This window comes from Labrus mixtus, chromosome 1, assembly GCF_963584025.1.
Source record: "Labrus mixtus chromosome 1, fLabMix1.1, whole genome shotgun sequence".
Taxonomy (NCBI): domain Eukaryota; kingdom Metazoa; phylum Chordata; class Actinopteri; order Labriformes; family Labridae; genus Labrus; species Labrus mixtus.
The window spans coordinates 32058116-32083622 of NC_083612.1; the positions used below are offsets into that span (position 1 = coordinate 32058116).

The 25507-nt window shown below is 39.9% G+C and overlaps 1 protein-coding gene across 3 annotated transcripts; it reads left to right on the forward strand.

Annotated features, from left to right (window-relative positions):
* The first annotated feature begins 557 nt into the window (after positions 1-557).
* On the forward strand, positions 558-15929 carry LOC132977615 (alpha-2,8-sialyltransferase 8E-like). 3 transcript variants are annotated; one of them, XM_061042360.1, is made up of 9 exons: positions 558-966; positions 1604-1790; positions 1894-1967; positions 2962-3036; positions 3187-3261; positions 5790-5931; positions 12312-12424; positions 12531-12623; positions 12707-15929. In XM_061042360.1, the coding sequence occupies exons 3-9, from the start codon at positions 1927-1929 to the stop codon at positions 13170-13172; spliced, it is 1005 nt and encodes a 334-aa protein (XP_060898343.1). In that variant the 5' UTR covers positions 558-966; positions 1604-1790; positions 1894-1926; the 3' UTR covers positions 13173-15929. The 3 variants fall into 3 exon arrangements, with proteins under 3 accessions (XP_060898343.1, XP_060898327.1, XP_060898336.1); XM_061042353.1 differs by lacking the exon at positions 1604-1790 and having other exon boundaries at positions 570-659; positions 828-966; XM_061042344.1 differs by lacking the exon at positions 1604-1790.
* The last annotated feature ends 9578 nt before the right edge of the window (positions 15930-25507 follow it).

Sequence of the window (25507 nt, forward strand, 5' to 3'; positions counted from 1 at the left end):
CTTGAGACCAACATGATATACAGTAATGAAAATAAGAAAAAATCATAGCATTCAAATACATTTTAGATGCTTCGACTGTAAGTGAGTTCCTGATATGTCTAAAGTTGGCTATGTTATATTTAACTTTATGGCACATCTTTTTAATATGACTTTTAAAAGTAAGGTTGTGGTCTAGTCTAACACCCAAGTATTTAAACTCATCGACCTTTCTTATCATTTGCCCACCTACATTAATATTTGGAAAAAACATATTTTTGTGTTTATTCACAAAATACATGACCACAGTTTTGTCAGTATCAAGAGTCAGACATGAATAACGTAACCATATAATGACTTGTTCCATTGCTAAGGACAGTTTGGCAGCTACTTGTGTGTGTCCATGACCATGTCATCTGCACCCTGCTGATTTTATGACTAGCAAATGGCTGGGGTTTCGGTCACAGTTCCGTCTTCGAGGTCAATTAGTAAATAGCAGAGCGTTCTGTTTCCTACTTGGTTGTTTATTCAAGATGTGTAAAAGTTTATAACATCATTTGTCCCGAAGTTTGTCCGAGAGAGAGAGAGAGAGACTTCTGCTGGAAAGGTTGTAAAAAGAGAAGGATGCGATTATCACTACAATTGTAGCCCATCAGTGTTTGACCAGCAGCAGTAAAACAAAGGTAAAATGCAGATATAGTCGTAAAACAGAAATGGTTAACCTGAAGGTTAAATTACAATATGCTTGAAAATCACTTCACTTTAATCTAACCAATCATACAATTGGTTGTTAAATACAATTTGATACTTACGCTTGGCAAACAAAAAACACAAAAAGCTGTTTTTCTCAGCATTTTTGCAGATATTGCACTTTGGCTTTGTGTGGCTTCTGATAAGGCTTCAGGCAGTAAAACACAAGACAGAAACATTGAGCAATTTGCTTAACTGATCCATAATCAAAGGACTAGCTTTTTTAACTGGAACATGAAGGTAAGAATCAGCTCTTTCTGTTGCTTGTAAATTATTAAATATATGTTTTTAATGTCATAAAAATGATGTGAGAGAGTAAGTGTTCATGGGAGAAAGGTAGTTTCATCTTTAGCATCAGGTTCACCTTCTGGTGTGGTTCCTCATATGTGGTTCGCAAGTAACAGCCATTCTCTTATAGTTGATAATATAAAAAGTGGATGTTTTATCCTTAATGGTTTACATTATAATGCATCATTATAATTAAAATGTAGCATTATAACCCAAACTTTAAAACATGACAAGCTGCAACCGTCTACAATCAAGCACTTGTGGGACTATCTGGGAATTCAAAACACAAACCGTGTTACACAATGAACCAGTAACAAGATCATGGATAAAACTTTAAACTTGATACTTTATTTAAGTAGATTTATATAAACAATCTACAATATAGAAATAGTTCATCTTTAGCTGATGGTCTATTTTGCTTTTGTAGTTCAAAAAGAGGCATTAATATGTATTTTGGTCAGTTTGATCAAAAGTTTAAAAACTTCTAACAGGAGCTTTTAGACACCAAAGTCCAAATTAAGCAGGATTTAAATTGGTATTGAACATAAAAAATAATCAGTAAGTTATTGAAAATGAACTATCTTTCCAGTTGTTACAACTTGAGAAATCAGCCACTGGGATCAGTACTGGGATTTACTTGCTTTTTGAACCAGCTCGAGGAACTGCGATTTTGGCACTTCAGCTTTACTGACTTTCTGAGCACTTGAAGTTGCTTCTTGGTTAACATTAGTGTGGCAGAGTTACGGAAAAAAAAAAAAGTCCAGGAAGTGTTTCAGGTAGACTTTTCTTTGTTGTATGTGCACGTCATGCAAAGCTACTAAAATAGTTCTGGTATGGAATGCTAATACATCAGTTTTCTTGTTACTCATTTTGATCCAGCTCAAGTTACTCTTCTCTCTGGTGGTGACTCTCATGTTTTTGGGGATCCTGCTGATCTGGTATTTAGTCGACAAGTAAGTGTGAAAATTATATTTCCCTTTGCTATGTGCACACACACATAGTATGTTGTTTTCATTGTTTTCTGCACCCTTTAGCCTACTCCATACTGCTAAAATGGAAGTAGCCTCTGAAGACGTGTTAATCATTTATACAAGTACAAATTTGTTTTGCTACAGACGTCTTGCAAAATGTGTTGCAAAACTCAAACAGCGCAGATACACACAAGAAAAGTAGTTTTTGCAGTTGTAGCGGCAGATTTGAGTTTGAGTTTGCAGCTATCATTTTATTTGTGTAAATATCAGTCTACACATTTGTGAATATTTTTTCTGTGACTTCACATTCAGATCACGCATGTGTGAATATTAACTCTACAGGTTCACATTTTTCCCCCCCATTTGTGACTTGAAATTCATTTCACGTGTGTGGATTTTTTATACAAGTAAACATTTTTACATACAAGTTCACTTTTTTTTCCTTCAAGTTCTCACATCAAATTCTACAATTATTTTGCAACATATCTACCTTCATAAGTTTGTCTACTGGTTGTTCATTCATGGTGTATGAAGTTGACAGTTACTGAACACTGAATTCATGAGGTTTGTATGATTACTCCATTCGCTTTAGCGTTTGTGGGAGTTTTAAATTCCTACAGAATCGCATCAAATCTTTCACTTGTTAAATGCTGATGTATTATGTCTTCTGTATGTTTTGAACAAAGAACACAGCACATTCAAAACAGGGGTTTTTGTTCTCAAGTGATGAAAACTAATTATAAAGCTAACATGTTGGCCTATGTGAGCTTTTGGATTATGGTGATTTTCTTTGTGTTGGCATGAGGAGGGTCTTACCACAAAGTAACTATTAATAACTGTAAATGTGGGGAGTGGTTCATAGCATAGTCTATATGCAGATTCAGAATGTAATGTAACGCCCCTGATTACATTATCTGATTTGTGCCTGGCTTCTGAATCATCACATCTGTCTTTTTTTTTTTTGTTTGTTCCACAGCGATGTGGACCAGCACTTACCAGCCCCTCAGCAGAAAAGAGCCCCCAAGACCTTTAACCTCTGCAAAGGCTGCAAGTGAGCGTGCAAACACCATCACTGCTTTTCCTAATGTGACCTTTTTTTGTTCATGACTGCCATCAGATGAAGGCATGTCAGCGAAACACAGGGATTACCTCCCTGGTTGTGTATGTGTATCTTAGTTTGTATGTTTTTGTTTTTTCACAGGAATATGATCAATAAAATAATGCAGAATTTCTCTCAAGCCTGGAAGAAGCAGGAGGACAATCATAAAAAATTCAGGTAAAACAAAAAGATCGTCTTGGTTTTGAACTTTAAGGGGAAAAAAGAAAAGCAAAAAATAAACAATAAGTATTCAAAAGTAGGTAAGAATAAGGTACTTTTAAGTTACATGACGCTGGGTGGTAAAGGAGGTCAAAAAAGCCATGACCAATAAAACCCAACATAGTGCCTAATAAGATGGCCAAGTGTGATTAAAAGGTTAAACAGTATGAAACATGAATTAGATTATAGAACTATAACCAGTGTTTGGGCTTGTTCCAAAAAAAATGCAACACAACTTTTGGGTTTTGATGCCAACAGCATGCAGCTGTTTTTTTTTTTTAACTTATTTTTATCCATGCCTCTCACGAAAACCTGAGTGTGCCTGTGTAGATCAACAAACACAACTTGGTTACAGCTGAGGCCATTTGCATGGTGATATAAATAATGAGCCCGCAATATAGACGATGGGTCAAATAGCTGAAACTCATCATATTAAGTCTAACCTTAAAAAATTAATGTGATTCACGACTTTAAACTGTAAACATTGAATGTTTGAACAGAATCACAATCTGTGCAGGATCAGAATAGTTTCCTCTTTACATGAATAGAAAGAAGAACAGCTGAAGAAGTTGGAAAGAGACGTGGAAATAAATGTGGAGTTAAGTTGAAGAACTTCTACAGTATGTAAATGTTAAACACTTGGTCTAAATATAACACACATTAAAATCTGTGAGGGCACTCACTCTTTCGGCTCTGTGAGAGTGGTGAGAGAATCAACTCACTTCAATCAGGTGTGTGTGTCACTGATTGCCTTTGATTAAGCCCAGGTGTGGGGAGCATTCATATACTCTGAGTCTCCAGTACTCTGTGCTGAGTCATTATCTCACCTTCAGAGGTAGTGCTCCCTGTGGCTTCTCAAGTTGTCGGTGTATCTATAAACACCAACTCTGTGTGTATTTGATGTCAATTGCCTGTTTCCCAGTGTATAACTCGGGGTGCTGGAGAGTTTGTTGTGACTCCAGCTTTTTGGGTTATCAAAGGTCTCCCAGGCAGCCTTTGCCTTTAGTTTTTCTGGGTCTCCTGGACAATTTGGTTTTGAGTCAGCTGCTTGGCTGCAGTGGTTTAGTTAATCATTTTCAGTTCATTATTTTATTAAAGGGATAGTTCACCCATTTGCATTAAACTTTGTATCATTAGAAACCTGGTAGTATTTTTGAATTGTTGTGCATCCTGCACTCATTTTCCCCTTAGATGGGAAATCTTTGTATTTCTAAGTCTGAAAAGGAGGAAAATCGTCATTTTGCGTCACTGGAAGCTGTTGCGGTTAGCGGGGTGAAACTACAACGCTAGTTCCTCATATTTTCGACCACTGAAGCTAGAGACCAATCACAGATCAGTGGGTGGGAACTCACTCCCAGAATCGAATCTTAACATCCGCCTTATTGCTTGGAAGCTATGCTATGGAGAAAGCTGATGATGGCAAAAAAATATAAATATAGCGGTGAGACGGTTGCTGGCCAGGCCTGTCGGCAGCAACCATCTCGTGGCTATATTGCTAAATGGTAAATGGACTTAAGCTTATATAATGCTTTTCTAGTCTTCAGACTACTCAAAGCACTTTTACACTGCATGTCACACCCTTTCACACACTGATGGTAGTGATCGCTATGTAGTATCATCCATCAGAAGTAACTAATCTCATTCATACACCGCCACCGAAGCAGCGGGAGCAATTCAGGGTCACGTGTCTTGCCCAAGGACGCATCGGACATGTTTCCCAGCTGGGAATCAAACCCTTGACCTTCTGATTGAGAGGTGACGATTCTACCAACTGAGCCACAGCCGCCCCGCTGCCAGCTCAGCAGCCGAGACATAAGGCCTGCCTGTCGGTGGCGGTGAGGACGAGGAGACTGGGCCGGCTCGAGCTGGGGCGGACTGGTAGTGTCGGTGCTCTCACTGTTTGTCTATGGACACAGACATAGAGTCTGTTTTCTGCCAGGAATTTCCAAGATCAATTCTGGAAGAAATCTCTGAATCAGTTGAGGAAATGGTCTTATGTGTTGAAGTAAATATGTCTGTAAATGTTTTTATTTCTATATTTCTACTGCTATACTGTATATTTTGGAGAAACTGTAAAGATCGAATTTCCCTCTGGGGAAGTATTTCTTATTCTGATTCTGAACTAGAGGACCTTAGTGGGAGTGGCCTGCGGTGCTGTGCATTCTGGGATTTGGTGTCTTTCATCCACATGAGCCAAAAAGACACTTTCTGCCTTTTGTTGACCAAGAAGGCACCAACTTCAACATTTATTTCACATTTCTACCACATACTGTATATGACCCAATGTCAATACAGATTCATGTTTCAACGGGTGAAGTATCCCTTTAAGGAAGCCTGTTGTGGCTCTATACAGTATCGTTTTTCTCCCCTTTCCAATCTATCGCTACTGCGACAACTTTGAGACACCCCTGGGTCCGCACCTGCGTCGCAATCAAAACTTCAGAGTCTCTTGTACATGGTTTAACAAAGTCCTTGTGGTTCCCCAGATCTCAGCTGAGCAGCAACTGCAGTGGTTTTGACAAAGCCATCATTACCCAGGCCAACACTCCAGTGGGATCCAAGTTTGGTTATGATGGGGGAAAGAGCAGCTACCTGGTGTCTCTGGAGGTTTTCAGCACCTTTACAAAGGTATTTTGTTTGGCACTCATGAATAAAACCAACACATCCACAATATCTGCTTCTTGATTGACATTGAACTGACATTTATTTCTTCTTGACAAACAACAGCAAAGCTAACAGACGAGCTCAGCTTGTCACAGCTGGGCTCGTCTTCAAATTTCTTTAATATTAAACATTTAAAGCCAATAAGCATAGCAAGGTATTCAAGAGATTCCATTTCCATTTATTCAATCACACACTTGTCAAACAGTTTGGCATGTTGTGCTACTGTTTTCAAGAATTAATAACTGCAGAGAAGAAGTCCATTGAGAGAGGACAGGAAACGCTCAGGGGACGAGTCCTCCATGTTGTCAGGGGTTGCTGATGGATCTGAATCTGAGGGCATCTTCTGTAATAAAGAAAAACAATCATGGAGTTAAATGTAAAGTATAATGAATTTTACTGTGATGTTTATGCCTCAGACCTGAAATAAGATCTGTCCTGAGGTTCTGCTAAACAGGTCCTAAAGTTTGTTTTTGTAAATAAGTAGCTGATCATGTTTTTTGTTTTCCTCTTAAAGACAGGATAACTATTTAAGAGGAAAAACAAAATATATAACAAGACTGGATAAATCCAATAATATGATCAGCTTTATGAATTTATGTTTTAAGACAAAAGTGTTCCTGCCACTTTTACACTTTCACTTTTACTTTTTACATGAAAATAAGTACACAATATGAAAACAAACAGTCTTCATGAACTCACGGTTACTTTAAGAGATATGCAGGAGCTTTACAAAACTAGCAAAACAACATGGGAGCTACACTGAAAAAAAGGGCACTGGCCATCTGTTCGATTTATTTAAGCATCTTGTATCATATTGTGTAGAAACTACATTATAGGCAGGGAGAGTGCACGGACATGTTTAGCTCATATTTGGAGAAAGTGAGTCAATCATCATTTATTATCGCGATACTTCGTGCAATCCCGCTTTGCGCGCCAGAACAACTTCTCATCCATGCTTCACGTCCATGTTGAAAGCAGTGTCATCGCCTCTCCTCATACGTCCATGTACTGCTCAGCTCGGTAAGTTTGAATGGCTGGAATAAATTTGAATGTTGGTCAATGAATAACTAAATGTAGTTTAATGTCTTGAGAGTCGCTAACATAAGTTAATGAACTGTTGTGAGGTTATTCGCTGCGCTGTTGAATCACGGTGTAGCCTACTTTGCTTTTGGTATTTCTAAACTGACGCCATTACGAAAAAACAGCGCGGTTAATTTCTGTGCTAACTTCTTTGCTTTGGTAAGCCGTCTGTCCGTTATGGTGAGACAATACAGAATGGGTTTGTGTTAAATTACTTGTGTTAACAGCATAAATATGTAACTTACTAATTTAACTAAATTTTAATGGCGTCAGTTAAAATAATAGGGTGGGACACGCGGGCAGGGTGTGTTGGTTTGTAGACTACAATCTGCTAAAGTAGCATTTGTTAGCAAAATATCCTAATGTAGCATTAGGTCAACGAAGAGTAACATTGCGAGTGCCTTGCACTTTACAGTGCCTTGCTGCGCTCATTTGGCAGTCAGAGGTTTACTTTATTTGGACGGAGGGCACACAGACATGCTCCCTTGATGGTAGGCTATCAAGTTTTTTTTTGTTTCTGTGTTGGGCTCGAGATTAACGGTGTCCCGTCAGATGGTCCCCGGGACATGTGTATGAGTGTTTTGACCTGCAAATACATTAACTGGTAGTGGAAAGACTTAAGTAGCAGGAGAGCTAACGTTAGCATCCTCGGCACTGGTGCTAGATTCACGTACTGGAGTAAATTCTGGAATTTCTGACAGCTTGTCATGCATTTCTGACTTGTACATTTGGTGATTTTCTTATTAGATATAAATACTTATTTGACTCAATTTCTCCTTTGCAGTGAATGATGCTGTGAGTGTGACAAACATTTGCTGTGAATGTGGAGATGTAAGGCCTGTCCTTCAGTTTTACCAAGTAGGTCCCAAGTATTAAAGCATGTGAACTGGTCGATGAGTATCCCTTGGCTGTCTATCTGGTTGGGTGTGTGCAGATGGTGACATTGAAGAGAGCAATCTGTGTCTTGAGGTAAGGTTACAAATTATAAAATGAAACAAAACATCTTGCACACTGCTGGGCTCTAATGTACAACTTATTTATTGTACCAAGTGAGTAACATTTTGATCACGTGTTCTTCATCAGACAAGTTTTATGCAATAAATAAGTTATACATTAGAGCCCAGCAGTGTGCAAGATGTTTTGTTTTATTTTATGTTTATCACCTGCCCTCTTTTTGTTTCGATGTCTGCATACACCCATCTTAAAGGTCAAAGTATAGCTTTAAGGTTACAAATTAAACACTGCGCGGGCACGTACATGCAGTCACCTGAAGAGGAGGGACTGCTTTGTGTGACTTTGAATAACAGTGGGATCCAAAATTCACATGGGGAATGGAGCAACTGTACGTTGTGCCTACATCTCCTTTTCTAGTTTTTTTTTTCTCCAACTAAATGTTTTTCAGAATTTGTTAATCACATTCAAAATATACAAATAAAGCATAGTGACAGTCAAATTACTTTTTAATGATTACATGAACCTCTTGAAACAAAACTTATTCTAAACTTTTTGTTTAGTTACTCTTTCCTAACAGACAGTAAAGTGAGACCATGACAACTTCAGCTATTCTCAGAGTGATCCTGGGGCCAGACAGCCGTCAGAGGGTGGTGTTTCCTGCTGGCCTGCCTTTGACTGTGACTGAGCTGGAGACTGAGATTAAGAGTCAGTGTAAAATAATGGAATCCTTTCGGCTACAGTTCATGGACACCCTTTTTGGCTGTGAGTTTATGAACTTAACTTCTATGAAAGAAATCCAAGACAAAGCTACAGTCAAGGTCATCTACACATCATGCCAACCTCAAGATGCTGATGCAGATCAAAGTGTCGGCTGTTTCTCCTTTCCACCAACCAGTACTCCTGATGACACAATATCTTTTTCTGGTGACAGCACGGTTATTCTAACATCTCCAGAGTCCACTTCTTCACGGTCTTCCTGGCCAGATACATTTCATGTTCCCCGTTTTTCTTATGATGCACAGTTCAAGCTTGAGAAAGCTCATGAAGCTTTCAAAGAAAATGGGACGCTGCTGATCCCTGATCCACAACTGAAGTCTGATATACTGGAGGGGTTGATTCAGGAGGTAGTTCACCACAAAGTCTATTTCACAGACAGGGAGTTTGACCAAGTTGCAGAGGCGCTCATCATGAGGCATCCATGTTTACAAGAAAAAGGCTCAGACATTGGCTATGAGGGTTGGAAGTCCAGCCTCAGATACAAGTTGTCCAACTACCGCACACATCGCCGAAAAGTGGGATGTCCTGAAGTATGTGTAAATGCTTTGAAACATAAACCAGATGGAAAATGTTCTCCTGCCTTTTCTGTTAAGAAACCAAAGAGGGGTGAAGTGGCTTACTGCCCCTCTCTTCCACCCAGAGAAAGTCAACAGTCCCTGGAGAAGATGAGGGTTGAACTCCTTTCAGATATCAAGAAGCTTAATAATAGAGAGACAGTTCGGCTTAAAATGGAGAAAACATTTGCATCACGAAGACAAGAAGTCATTCGTGATGCTCCCATGATCAGTGATGTACAAGAGAGATGGCGTGGTCTCTTCAATGTAATGGAGGCAAGAAAAAAAGTATTTCAATAATGTTGTGACTTGTGCTATAGATAGTATGTGCAACTGTTAGACTAATGATTGGCTCCATTAGGATGTAGTTCAAAATTTCCCCCTTTATTTTCAGAAATTAAATGACTAAACAAGTGCACGCAGTGATGGTCGGATGGTGTAGTTTGGGAGTAACAAATTTTGTGTGTATGTGTTTTATGTTTCAGATAAACGCAGAGTTCAAGCGTGTCACAACTATGCCTCTTCAGTCAAGGTTTCTATCACAGCTTGACCTACACTCTGCAAGCCTGCTACGGGTGTTTGAGAAGAGTGAAGTGTGTTGTCTAGGCAGCCGCCCAAACTATAAAATGCTGCAGGAAACCCTGGCTTTAGTTTTTCAATGATCGATTTATTTTCATAGGTGAACAGATGAGACTGCATTCTATTTGGTTTTCAGATTGTTTATGCAAATGCCAGTCCCACAAGTGAACTTTTACAGAACAGTTTCATTTTTGTCTTGGCCCACTTTCATCCCAGCTACTGACAGTTTGAGTTAAAATGTTGCTATGTTCTTTGTTCTTATTCTTTAGGAAGACATCATTTTTAAGACATAAAAATCTGTCTTAATGAGGTTGAATTTTAAAAACAGTTTAAAAAGAAGGAAAAAACTAAAAAATATATTCCTTTCACCAGGACTTGACTGACGCCAACACCCTCGGGGCCATAGAGGGCACAACCGTCGGAATTTATGTTGTCAGAGAGACTCCCAACGGGGACTTTTCAGATGTGGGTGTTATCATTGAGGGTGTAGTGGCACTGCACGATCTGGACACGGTGGCACTTGCAACAGCCATGCTGTTTGGCCTATTTTACACCCTCAACATGAGCTATCCGTCAAAGCTTTGCTACACCTTTGAAGTCATTCAAAAGCTCATCATGGAGTTAGATGCAGCTGAACTATCACGAAAAGGCTCGAAGCCTAAAAACTAAAATGCACCAGTGAGAGGTGGCTACCCCTGGTAAAGGACTGTATAAAACACTTGGAGTTCCATGTTCCTGGACTGAGTGGTGTGGCTGTCCGTCCTACCACCAGTATTATTCATGTTATACTTGTATAACTGTAAAGCTCTTTGATTTTTATTATCATTGCATTTGCTGTTTTTATAGTTATTGCTGTGGACTTTTTTTTAATAAATACTTTTTTTAATATAGGTATCTGTTAAAGCTCCGCCACACATTTGAAGTCATTTAAAAGCTCATCATGGAGTTCGATGCAGCTGAAGTATCAGGAAAGGCTCAAAGCCTAAAAACTTGAATGCACCAGTTAGGAGAACAAAAATACCTCTGGTAAAGGACTGTGAAAGAGTTCCATGTACCTGGACTAAGTGGTTTGGCTGTTCGTCATACCAGAAGTGTTGATGTTATACAGCTATTACTGTAAAGTTTTAGACGATTTTATTAATACTCCATGTGCAGTTATTGCAGGAATAAAAGTTTTGACTGTTATTATAATTTTCTTTCTGTTTCATCATTTTAAATGGTGGGGAAGTGGGTAATGTTTAGAATCAAGAACATTAAAGTAACTAAACTAAAAGTATTTAGACAAATACAAGAAAATTGACATTTTAATTGTAATTTGTTGAATTTATATTTAAACTGTTTTATATTTTGGTTAAATTATGTATACGTAAAATATATATATAAAATGTAATTTAATTAATATTATAGATAGTGTTGCACTAAAAGGGAGTGAATTGTGTTGGAATAAAGCGATCAAACTGTAGGACTAAAATAATCACATAGTTTTAATTTATGTAATTTAAATAACTTTGTATCAACATAAAGTTCTTGTGTTGATATAACACAATTCCGTAACTTGCGTCCAAAGCAATTATTCTGTGTGCAACCGATGTCCACTATTGAATTGAGTAAATCCAATGTATCTTTTTTTTCAGTGTAGGGACAAGCCATGACAGACATACAGTGGCGCCCATATATGAACGTGGCGATGACCTAAGCTAGCGCTCATGAGCATCATAGCTAAAGTACCTTAAAACCTTCAAAACACATTTAAAACACATCCTGACATACACCTAAGGATGGCGTTAGCTGCTACATGTTATAGAAGAATATATAGACCACATGTATGTGATTTGTGACATTTACTCACCTAAATAACGGAAATAATGAGACAAGCAACAGGTAGTGTGTTTCCTTTCCTCACTTCTGCCAGTCTGAAGACAAGGGCTACCGAGCACACAAAGATGTCTCACCTGGAGATTACGCCTCCCTGTGGCACAAATTGGAACCACACTCTAAATGAGATTTTACACAAAGTAACCGAACCAATGCTCCCAATTACACATTTAAATATTGAAATATACACAATACAAAAAAATAAATCACATAATGTGATCACACATTTCTGTGTGTCACACTTTCATACTCTCCTCGGTGCATGGCTCTGGACACGGTGGATGTTGTTGTGCTTGTGTTGGATAAAAAATTGCTAAGGTAGCTATTGCTAAGGTATTTAAATAATGTGAGGGGATTGTGATTTTCTGTACGAAGTTTCATGGCAATCCAGTTTATTATTGCTACTTGCTGAAACAAATGAAGATCAGATCAAATGAGATCCAGCAGTAATTTTGATCTACGGTATTGTATCATCAGTATAATTATCATTATGTGGTAATACATTACCATTGATTACAATTCCAGGAGCATCCTTTCTTAAATAAAACATGGGACACGTGTTCTGTTGTTGGGAACGGAGGGATCCTGACTGACAGCAGCTGTGGAGAGAGAATTGATTCAGCTCAGTTTGTCATGAGGTGAGAAAGGTGTCCATTGTGGTGACAATGTCAACTCAGTATCAAAAATAATTTATCTTGAGATTCCATAAAAAAGATCTCTGACTTTTTTTTCTTGCTTCTTCAGATGCAACCTTCCTCCTTTGGGAAATAGTTATGCGAAGCATGTCGGTGTCAAAACGGACCTTGTGACAGCAAACCCAAGCATCTTCATGGAGAAGTGAGCAAGAGGCTGGATTTCACTTCACTGTCATTACAGAGTTCTTTTGTCTTGTTGATTTATATCTGCTGTTTTGTCTCCAGGTATGGGTCTCTGATGGGGCGTCGTCGTCCGTTTGTGGAAAGTCTGCATATTTACAGCAACTCTCTGCTACTCATTCCCACCTTCGCCTTTCGCCAATACATTCCTGTATGTATGCGGGCCATCTACAGTATTGAGGACTTTGGAAGCCCCATGAGGCCTGTCTTCTTTAACCCTGAGTACATGCAAAAACTGACTGCCTTCTGGTACGCAAAAGGCTTGCGATCAGGGAAGCTGAGCACCGGGATAATTATGGCTAGCATAGCTTTGGAGGTCTGCGAAAATGTGCATCTGTATGGGTTCTGGCCTTTCGATAATCACCCCTATGGACTCTACGACCTGACGAACCACTACTATGATGACAGAAAAGCTAAAAGTGTCCACGCCATTCCCACTGAGTTTGGGCTCTTGATGGGGTTGCACAGACAGGGGGTGCTCAAGCTTCATCTGGGAGATTGTCAACATTGATGACTATGAGTCATAATTGTATGTAAGAGTTATTATTTGGGTCTGTGTTTTTTTTTTTTGATGTTTCTTTTTAGCGTCTGTCTTTGAGCTGGCAGCTCTCACACTTATGTTTTTCTTCGCTCTTTATTAGTGTGAGAGCTGGCAGCTCTTTGCTCTTTATTTCTTTTATTATTATGATTCTGCCTTTTTTTGGCTTGTATCTCCTCCTATACTAATTGTGCTATCAATCAATCAATCAATCAAACTTTATTTCTATAGCACTTTTCATACAACAAATGTATCCCAAAGTGCTTTACATCAACATAAATCAAACAGCAACAACATGACTCCCTCCCCCACCCCTATCCCACAATTCAAAAACTAAGGTAAAAATAACTAGATAAGAACAGGTACTGAGGAAATACTATTTTTATAAATATTTTTATTTATTCTAAATGAGGAAACACAGGAGGTTCAAAATGTAATAAAACTAGATGAAATGAGATTCAGTTAAAAGCTCTACTAAATAGGTAGGTCCTGAGTTTGCGTTTAAAAATGTTTACATTGTGTTCTGCCCTCAGGTCTCCTGGTAAACTGTTCCACAGACGGGGGCCATTGTAATAAAAAGATGCCTCACCGTAGGTTTTAGTTTGGACATTTGGAACAATTAAAAGACCACTACCAGAAGACCTGAGGGCTCTGGTGGGCTCATAAGTTAAAAGCAAATCGGATAAATAGGGGGGCGCAAGGTCATTAAGAGCTTTAAAAAACAATAAGATAATCTTAAAATCAATTCTAAAACAAAGGGGTAGCCAATGCAGAGACTTTAAAATCGGTGTAATGTGTACTCTCTTTCTGGTCTTCGTCAGCAGTCTTGCAGCTGAATTTTGGAGAAGCTGCAACTGAGAAATATGCTTTTTCGGAAGACCAGAAAGAAGAGCATTACAGTAATCAATTCTACAGGAGATAACAGCATGAGTAAGTGTCTCTGCATTGGCTTGAGAGAGAAACTGTCGGACTCTGGCAATGTTATTGAGGTGACAAAATGCCTTTTTTGTAACATCCCTGATATGAGGTAGGAAGCTGAGGTTTTTGTCAAATATGACACCTAGATTTTTGACCTGCTCACAGGGATTAAAAGACTTGGAGTTTGTCATTCAGTTTGTCTCTCTGGACTCCTGTACCAATAACTAAAACCTGAGTTTTGTCCTGGTTGAGCTGTAAAAAGTTGTCTGCCATCCATAACATTTAAAAAGGGCATCAATTGGCCCTTTGTCATCAGGAGACACGGCAATGTAGAGCTGTGTGTCATCAGCATAACTATGAATGCCGTGCCTCCTGATGACATATAAAGGTTAAAAAGTGTAGGACCTAAAATTGAACCCTGGGGAACACCACATTTCATGTTATAAACTCCAGATGAGAATTCACCCATACTTGCGTAAACATTTATTTCAGTGAGATATGATTCAAACCGGGTTAAAAACAATACCAGAGATGCCAACGATGTTACGGAGTCTGTTTAAAAGAATTGTGTGGTCTACCGTATCAAAGGCTGCACTCAGGTCAAGTAGAACTAAAACAGAGGGCATTTTTTTATCCATTTAGACCTGAGGTCATTTACAATTTTAACTAGCGCCGTCTCTGTGCTGTGATTCTTTCTAAACCCAGATTGAAACATTTCACACGTGCTTCTGGAGTTCATAAAATCATTTAACTGATTAAAAACAAGTTTTTCTAAAATTTTACTTAAAGATGGCAGGTTAGATACTGGTCTGCAGTTATCTGCTTGCTTGTTGCCTTGTTATAAATGCTCATTTGCTCACGAAAAATGTCATAACACCTTCTCTCTGCTATTTGACAGTTTCTCTTCAATTGAATTATGTCTTTGTTTCTCCAGGGAGGTGTTGGGTTTGTTGTGTCAGTTTTAGTGGTGCCACTGTGTCAAGCGTTGACCTAAGTTTACTGTCAAAACTGTCTACCATAGAATCACAAGAGGAAGGTGAAATGTTTGCGGGAATTTCAAATAGAATATCAATAAAATTTCGGTTGTAAGGTAGCGTTTCCTCACAGTCTGTTCTGGAATTTCTTGTTGCTTAAAATAATTTACTGTGAAAAAGACACAGAAATGGTCAGACAAGCCCACATCCACAACAGAGGAGATGCTTGCTGACAAGCTAAAGGTTATAACACAATCTAAAATATGGCCTCTGTTGTGAGTGGGCTGTGTGACATGTTGGATAAAACTCATACAATTAATTAAGTTAAAAAAATCTGATGCAAAGGAGTCTGATTGATTGTCTACATGCAAGTTAAAATCACCTAAAATAATAATTCTGTCTTATTAGAGTGAATAATACTGAGCAATTCTGAAAATTAAGGAGATAAAAGAGGTACATCGTTTAGGTGGTCTGTAAACTGTTAAACATAGTGTAGGAGGAGTGCTAAAAGTGAAGGAGTGATATTCAAAAGATGTGTACTCATCAAATAAAATGTCTTTAAAACCATATAATGCTGCAAGAATTGTGGCTGTACCCCCACCTTGTTTACCTTTTCTTAAGGAGTATGAAAAATTATAATTTGGCGGAGAGGCCTCGGTAAGTGCTGCAGGTCCATCAGTGCTGAGCCACGTTTCAGTTAAAAACATGCAATCAATACTATTATCTAAATTCAGGTCTTTGATAAGAAATGTTTTGTTTAACATTGGACATTTGGGGTGAATCAGAAGGAGGTCTATGTGTGCATATGGGTATAAGATTATTAAAATTTGTGTCTGAGGACGTTTTGCATTTTGCATTATGATATTTAATGTGCTCTCTGGTAGTAGTAATGACTGGAATAGATGCATAGTTAAGTGAATGATAGGGTCCGAGTCCGGTAGAATGTGTAGGCCGACTGTTAAAAGGGGAATTAAAATAATAGTGACTAGGACATGGTGGACATCAATCTGTAACGAACTGGACAGCATGAGCGGGTTTGTATCTGCAAGGCTTGGAAGAACGGACTTTGACGGACTTGTTGAATGTTCGCTGACAGCATACGACTACCCCCTCTGTTGGGATGAATTCTGTCTTGTTTAAAAAGTGATGCATGATCCCATAACAAGTTAAAATTGTCTACAAAAAACATGTTTCGGGAAGCGCATGCGGATTGGAGCCAGGTGTGCAGACGACTGAATCGCTCACCCCCACGGCCAACTGTGGGAATTGGTACAGAAATAAAAACAGACTTTCCGGTATCCTTTAGAACTTCAAAAAGGAGGTTAAATTCTTTTTTTGTGCATTCCAATTGCCGACGGGAGGCAGGGGCAGACTGGCCATCTGTGTGTTCTGGAGAATCACAGAACGGCCGGTACTCCAGGACGGGCACCTCATGACACGCAGTCATTACCAGTTTTTTTTTTGTTTGTTTTTTTTCCTGCTAATCTACAGTTTCACACTCCAGTCCGGTAGGTGGCAACAATGCGTCTTTAAGTTGGATGCCAGCCGGCAGCCGCCCGTGCCCACCAGCTAATTGAAAAGAAGAAGAAGAAGAAGTAGTAGCAGCGAAGACGATCTTTGGTAGTAGTAGTGAAGCATAAAAATATGGATAACGTCGGTAAAAAACGCAAAGAAAAGGGTGGGGCTGAGAAGGCGAGGGGAAAAAAAAAAGACATTTAGAAAGTGAAGCCGCTAAATGTCGCAAGTTCACTGAAATGCTCAGCAGCACAGCCTGTAGCAGCAGCAGCAGCACAGCCTGTAGCAGCAGCAGCACAGCCGGCAGCAGCACAGCCTGTAGCAGCAGCAGCACAGCCTGTAGCAGCACAGCCAGCAGCAGCAGCACAGCCTGTAGCAGCACAGCCAGCAGCAGCAGCAGCACAGCCTGCAGCAGCAGCAGCAGCACAGCCTGTAGCAGCACAGCCAGCAGCAGCAGCAGCACAGCCTGCAGCAGCAGCAGCAGCAGCACAGCTGGCAGCAGCAGCAGCACAGCCGGCAGCAGCAGCAGCACAGCCTGCAGCAGCAGCAGCAGCAGCACAGCCTGCAGCAGCAGCAGCAGCAGCACAGCTGGCAGCAGCAGCAGCAGCAGCAGCACAGCTGGCAGCAGCAGCAGCAGCACAGCCTGCAGCAGCAGCAGCAGCAGCACAGCCTGCAGCAGCAGCAGCAGCAGCACAGCTGGCAGCAGCAGCAGCAGCACAGCCGGCAGCAGCAGCAGCACAGCCTGTAGCAGCAGCAGCAGCAGCAGCAGCAGCAGCAGCAGCAGCAGCAGCAGCAGCAGCACAGCCGGCAGCAGCAGCAGCACAGCCGGCAGCAGCAGCACAGCCGGCAGCAGCAGTAGCAGCAGCACAGCCGGCAGCAGCAGCAGCACAGCCGGCAGCAGCAGCACAGCCGGCAGCACAGCCGGCAGCAGCACTGCGGCACAAGTTGACGTTAGCAGCAGCATCCAAGGAGTTAGCAGCATGAGTGAAGAAGAGAGTGTTGAGGCGAGCCAGACAGTTGTGCAGCCTCAGCATGGTAGGGCCACCTGTGATGATGAGGGACAGAGAGATGAGCTGGTGGAAGTTGGATGGTATAGTGTCATGAGTCATGAGTATTGTGACACCCGTGCCAGGCGTTGATGACTTTCCGTGTACCAATTGTTGTGGGCCGGCCGAGTCAAAGTCCAGGGCTGTTTTGTAGTCCCAGTCCGTCCCTGACGGGAGGTGTCATTTGTCCCGACATGCAGAGAGAGGGAAGTAAGTGCAGCTGTTTATCTAAAATCATTTGGACAGTGGCACCAGGGAAACAGTGAGTAATGGCGTTAAAGTAGTGGATATCCCTGATTATGGAATCTCCAATAAGTAAGGTTGGTCCCAGGTGCCGGGTCCGTCTTCCAGGCCTGCGCTGTACCACCGTTGACCAGGACAGCAGGGGTGGCTTCGGTGTGGAACTGTGCGCTGGGATCAGGTGGCCAGTTTCAGCGCCGATCTCCGGATCATCTGGAAGCCTCAGAGTTTTACCGTCTATATCCACAGCAGCGGCAGTGGATGAGTGGTCAGCCACTTTTGAAACCAGCCGTACTTTGGGAGAGTGGCCACTGATGTCGGCAGCAGGACCCTCGGAGCAGACAGGCTCAGTATCGGTGTGCATCGAGGTCAGCCAGGGAAGAGTGGTTGTGGAGGCTGAGACCAGCTGCGGGCCCAAGGCAGAGGACAAATTGGCAATCGGGGCAGCAAAGCTGGAGGATTGCATATGGGAAATATGCCTTGACTGGGCCGCCGGAATTGAGATAAAACTGTCAATCATCTCTTCCTTTTTCCGGAGTTCCGATTTCAGGCGGAGGAAAAGATCTTCCTTCAATCGTGAGTATTGGAGATTGCAGTCTCCACACACAAACATTTGATAAATATTTATTGTCCAAAGTTAACTTATAAAAGCAACACTCCTGTCGTTCTTCCGGGTAGCCTAGGTAGCTATTGGCGCCTGTGTAGGCAGCGTGTGTCCAACAAACTCGATTTAACACAGTTTAAATGTCCGATTACCAAAATCCTTAGCCTGGCTGAGACATGTAGGCTTCACAACAAGGATCTTAATCAGTTAATCGAAAAATTACGTTTTCAGCTTTTTGTCGAAAGGGCCAGGAACTGAAGCCAAGACAGAATTCAAGGGCAGCTTCACCCCCAGAGAGGGTGGAGGTATGATCTTCATTGCGTTGCCTATTTGAACTTGCCACAACTACCACTATTACACAAATCGATCTGCTGGCCTGCTCCTTGGCCACACCTCGCTGCTGCTGCTGCTGCTGCGTTCCCCGCGGTCGAGACACACCGCGACATGCACAAAGTGCAAGGGCCCTTCATCACTGCTTGCGGTTTTAATTATCCCATTGCTATGCTGCTAACTCTACCTCCAAACTGACCCCACCCCTTCTGCAGCCATGTCATCATTCACATCACCTGTCTGGAAGGAATAAAGGTGCAGGTGAATCATAACTTCCTCCAACATAATAGCTCAAAAACTGAAGTTATTTTAATCAGCACTAATCAAATTAGACCATCAATTGACCTTTGAGTCTCACACCACAGAAACAGCAAACATCTCATCCACGCCTCTTTCTCCTCCCGAGCTGGATTACTGAAATGCATTATTTATCAGATCCCACCAAGAACCTTCAAAAGCTCCACTATGTTCAGAACAGTGCCGTTTGCTGATGAGATTGTTGAAATATGACCACATCACACCCACCCTCCACTCCCATAGCTTCCCTTGATATATTGGACTTTGTCTGGCACATTGACACCACATAACTCAAGCATTAAAATATCATTTTGGAGAGGGAGAGAGTCATTAAATATAAATTCATTATATATTTGTGAATCCTTCTGTGTGCATCTATTCTGTATGCGACTGATCTGTCTCTATATTTACATCACATCCACTCTTAGTGTATCACTCGAGTTGCATTCAATCTGAAAATAGTGTTCACCGTCACCTGTGCCATGAGTTCAAATCTAAATACGACTCTTGACCTTAAAAACACAAAACTCTGCAGGGCAAATGGCATAAGATTAGGATCTAACTCAGGAGGATGTGACATCCCTTGCCATGTGTGTTTTGCCTTGTACTGTTGTTCTGTTTCTGTTTCAGAGTTTTGGCTTCCTCTGGTGGTCGGTTATAGAGCTGGTAACTTGGAGACCCTGCCTACCTGTGATTGCTGACTGGCTTCAACTGAGTGGAAGGGCATATAAGCCACTATTACTCACAGATGGAGGGATGTACATCTCAATTCTTATTATGCTAACACATTATGGAAATTCGTTAGAATGGAATCACAATAGCTACTTTAACTTAAGGTATGACTTTTTTACTTGCCATTGTCAAGGAAAAAATATTCTTAAGTTAAGAGATGCTAAGTTTGTTTCTTAGAATCTCTAGTCTGCTACACTACCATTGTGTCTTTTGTCAAATGTTGGTGACCTGAGGGTTGAATAAATGTAGCTCAAATAATCAGGAAATCAAAGGGGTGCACGGTAACCCCTATCACTCATTTGCACTACAGAAGTGAATGGAAGTGGATAGTTCAGTGCTCGGGCTGCAAAATAGATTTTGGGTTTTACTTGGAACTATTAGGTTAGGGTTTGCTACGCTAGGCTCCACCAACATTTAAGCTTTAGCCATGTTAGCCCAGTTTTACCAGCCATCCCATGCATTACTTTTAAAATGTCAGAGAATTACATTGAATTTTAGTTGGAGGGAATTATCAAGAAATGTTAATGAATTAATTTATGAATAACCATTAATGTAAACTATACTGAATGAATTAAAAAGTGGATAAATAAATAAACAACAATTAAAAAACATGATATAGACAGATCTTGGTTATGTGCAGACACACATACAATCTTAGATGTAAATATCTGCAGGAGATGACGCACACTTATTTTTTTTTTAGTTGTTTTTTATTTATCCATTTTTTTTTAATTTAATCCTTTTCTACTTTTTTTTAATTTCTTGAACAGTATGCTTAACCTGACTATACGCTTGTAAAAAGAAGGCACAAAGCTCGTGCTGGATGCTGCCTCTGTTATATTTTGAATTTGCATACTGTGTATATATTTCTATGTATTATTTCCTTTTCACCACTGGGTGTTAAAAATATGAAAAAAATGTTGCAAATATGTGTAAGTACAATGGAAACGTACGGAAACGTTAATGTATTGCAATAAAAGTATTTAAAAAAAAAAATGTTCTCACCTTGGGTTCTTGAAAGCACATGACTCCTGGGTTCAGTTTCCATGAGTCCTGGAACTCATTCAGGCTGTTCTCCATTTGCTGTTGTACACGAGACAAAGGTTGGTATGTAATTTTAATCTTAACAATGAAAGAAACTTGGAAGTAGACAAAGTCATACTGCTGCACATATTTAAGTACATTACGCACAGTTCAATCATCACTTTGCCTAATGTGGTGCCATATTTTTTAAGTGACGCACTTTTTGCAAATGTTAACTAAGAAAATGAAACAGAAGTAAAACAAAAAGGCAGAAAATCTGTTAATATCACCCATACAGAAATCTCATAAACTTCACAATGACTCACAGCTTTGATATGACTGACGATCACACAGCAGGTAGCTAGCTCTCCATCAGCAGAGCCAGGTCAGTGTCAACCTGAGCAGGGACTTGCTTTCTCAATAAGGTGTGGAAAAGTCAGATCTCCATAATTCAATCTTCATCCAAATTCAAATGGTACTTAAGAATAATTCAGGGGGAAAAAAAATCATACAGTAACTCAATGCTGGAGGCAGTTTATCTTCTCAGCAATGTCTCCCAGATACAATATATCTCTGGCTGGGTGGAGAGGTGGAGCTCGTAGGAAAATCCAAACACGCAGTAAACACAGCAGAGGAATTGCAGATAGTCCTTCATCCTGGTTTCAGTCTGTAAATAAATAATAACAATAATAATAATAAAAGGACCAGGTTCAAATCCAGCATGTCAGTCCTAGCTCCACTTTCTGATTTCTGACTCCATCCACTGTCCTGTCTGTGCAATGAAGCCACAAATTAATATTTTGATTAATTGACAGATGTCTTTTTATTTCGAACATGAATTATTATATTACATTTTACATGCCCAAAAATAGGTAAGAAGTATAAACTTATTTAATCCTATCCCTTAAATCACAAATGAATTGCAACTATTATACAAGAATAAGGTATAATAATAACTATTCCAATGCCATTATCTAATTACACACATATTTAATATCTTAGATATTCCCAATGACAGAATATAGCTGACTAGAACTATAACCTATTCATATTCATCAGAATATACAATATTCACATACCAACACAGAAAACTAAAAATTGACAGACAAATCCAGGTGATATCATAGCCCATCCTCATCCCTGTACCTCATAAAAATGATGTCCTAGCATTTTTCTTAAACTGGATTACATTATTGCTTTAGATTGCCACTCACTTACTTCTACAGTTTCACACCACAAACTGAATAACTATTCCTTGGTGTTCATAGTGTTTAAAGCCTTTATTATTACTTTTTTTTTGCACCCAATCGTTTTTACAACTTGTGTACATTTATAATTTTTTCTCTTCTTGTGAGCTTCAGTTAGTGAATACCTCGTATGGGGGGTCAATAAAGCTTTTCTCATCTCATCTAATTTATCATAAGAAGAGAGGTACAACCCCCATATGTACCTCATCCTGTAGATCATATTAATGATTGCAATATAAATAATGAATGTTTTGAGCAGTATTTAACTAGAGGAAATGCATGGCATCCTTCTGCTGGTGAAGCGTGTTTTTTTTTCTGAACTGTGAAAACAGATTTAGGTAGGTGACGTGATAACGATCTTACACTTCTTCTGTGCAATGTATGCTAAGTCTTCATGGCTTGCTCTGGTGCGTTGGTGTGATGTCAAAGTTCTCAAGATGTGAGAACATATTTTCAAAACGTTGCACGGACAAGTTCGCGCACTGTCACTAATTCTGGCAATTACATTGTAGAATAACATCAATTTTTATTTTCTCATCCTTGGAGAAGATTGCTGTGTAATCTCTAGCAATCGTTCAGCCTAATTACCAGTTCTTCTATTTTCAATCAACCAAACAAATTTGGGTGATTCAAGGTGGCTGAAAAAAAAAGGACAATGTGTTTCTTTTCAAGACTGTGAGGCTAATCCTTCAAATTAAAATACATCTTTAACAGGATTACCTTAAATAGAACAGCACTGTATTATACAGAAAATATAATCAGTAGTTTTTTTAACATCTTTGGGGGAAAATGCTGTATCTGCATCAGTCAGACCGAAAGATAGATTGTGACTGGTGAGGCCTGACTCTTATCCTACCACGACCATGCTAGCCATCTGTAATTACAGAAAACTCAAGTCGGACTTATTATAACATCCATATGGAATAAGATTTCTTGAGCGGGCCTAATTAATTTTGTCACTATAATAACAGGGATTATTCTCACTCATACAAGAGTTCTTTTGTTTTCTCCATGTCGCAACAACACAACCCAAACGGATTTGTCACCTTCCTCAGAGCCTCAAGGTTCAAGACAAGGCTGCTACTACCTGTCCTTCACATGGCCCCTACTGCCCCCCCAAACAAACAAACACACACACACACACACACACACACACACACACACACACACACACTCACAGTAAAACATGTTTGATGAAACTTTAAAAATGTATTATATATATATCCATTAAACCAAAGATCCCTGCTGTGCACCTAAAGTCCTGTTTTTATTTCAGTGTGGTTGTTCACTAATACAGGACTGCATACAACCATTATTTTAGCTGCACTTTCATTACGCACTGTTCAAATGATTCGGGTTGATTTGGGATAATCCCACAGAGCCCCACCTTTAAAACAACATGCCAGTTTTGTCAACTCCCTCTTAATGGTTTCAAAAATATCCTGACTGTCGCGTTCAATATTCAACTGTGTTGTTATCACTGCTGACTGAGGTGCTGCCGTCTGTGTCTCCCATGCTGGGTAACCAGCTGGGGTGCTCAGATGGCTCACAGCGGTGAAAGATATGGGCCAATGTGAAAGAACACAGCGCCCTCAGCTGGTATAAACAGCAACAGCTGTTCAAACCAAACCCATAATCATTACACAAACTCTCACCTCTCACACCACAACATTGTTTAACATATTCAACACATACCATACACACTGCTCAACTCCTCAACTCTCTTCTACCTCTCAAGTCCCTCTTACAAAGCACCTTCTCTCCCTCCCCTTCTCTCTTTCTCTCTATCGCTTCTTTCACTTCTTGTATCCCTTCTTAGGTATTTCATATACTTTTGTAGTTGGCAACAGCTGATTTATTACATTGCAAAATGTTTCACATTTGTCACACATGGTTAGCTCTGAAATATGTTTACATACATTTATGTGTATCTTATTAGCAGCCACTAACTGATGATACACTTGTTGGCTGGACAATTAGTTGATCTGTCCAGTTTCTGGTTAGTTAATATTAACTGAATATGAGCTATCTGGCATGGTTTTGTGTTTCAAGCCTTGCCCTCCATTTGAAGTGTGTCAGGCAGACCCACAGTGACTCGTTTGCTATCTGCATGGATGGATTATGATGGATATGAATGGATTAGTGTTGTACTTACTATCTGATGTACGTCGCTTTGGATAAAAGCGTCTGCTAAGTGAATTGTAACATTGTAAAATGTAATTCAAATATCTGGTAGCACAGTCAAAACAGAGCCACACCGGAGTTATATCGTCAGGTGATTTATTATGTCAGCATTAATTAATCACATTCTTTATGTCATACAAAGTTAATATGGCAGATTCTCGTTAGCAGCTAATTTACTCCGTGTCTTCTCAGTTTAATTTATCAAACACACCTATTATCAGAGGCGTTTTTGTTATTCGGATTCCCCAGACAGAGACTAATGTGAGACCCTTCCCCATTTTGCTCAAAGTAATCATAATGAACACAAATATTTTGAGGCAATCAGTCACACAGTGGTACAGAGAAACATTTAAGGTTTTTTTCCTATGGAACACCTCAGTGCTAAATTAAAGGGCAATGACAACCTATTTTATAATATTTGGCAACCCTTCATAGATTATCTTCCCACTGATCTGGTTGGCTTATTGCAGAAAGGGTGCCCATGCTTTATCTTCAAAAAATACGTCATAGTCATGTTTTTCCCTTTGACATGTAATTTAAGTAGATAAGATTGTATCTGATATGATATATGTTATTACGACCCATGTATGTTATTATTGTTTTTTTTAATATATATATTTTTTTCTTCAGTAATTTGGCGACGTCTGTGCTGTCTTGTTCTGTGTTTGTTATAAAAAATATTTTGAGGTTTCTCATTTAGGTCAATAAAGCCACAGATCTACAGGACAGACCCGAATGTGAGTTGCAAATATTTTCAAATAACGCTAAGTCATTCATAAAAAATACAATTTGTCAGGCTTTTGCACAACCACAGGTTCAGTGCCTTCTTACTCTACATCTGTAGTAGTAAGATCACTTAACCTGTCCTACATCTTAGAGTTTCTGGTTGTTTTGTAAAAGATCATTGTCTCTCTTTGGTGGCTTGATGTTCAATTATCTGATGACTAAAAAGATGTATTCATTGGGGTTTACTTTGTTTCTTGTCATCCTTGAAAAAAGACCCTCACAAAGTCTGTTGTCTGCTAATTACCCTCCAACCCAAACAGCATGCACATGTGTTACCCATGGCAACCATGCTAATCATCGCTTGTGTGTGTGAGTGTTTTGGTGACCTGTAGAGATAGACTCAGCAGCCGCTCCTCTACCTCTGCACATCTGCATTACACCTACAGATTGTATACTCTGCAGTCATCTGAGG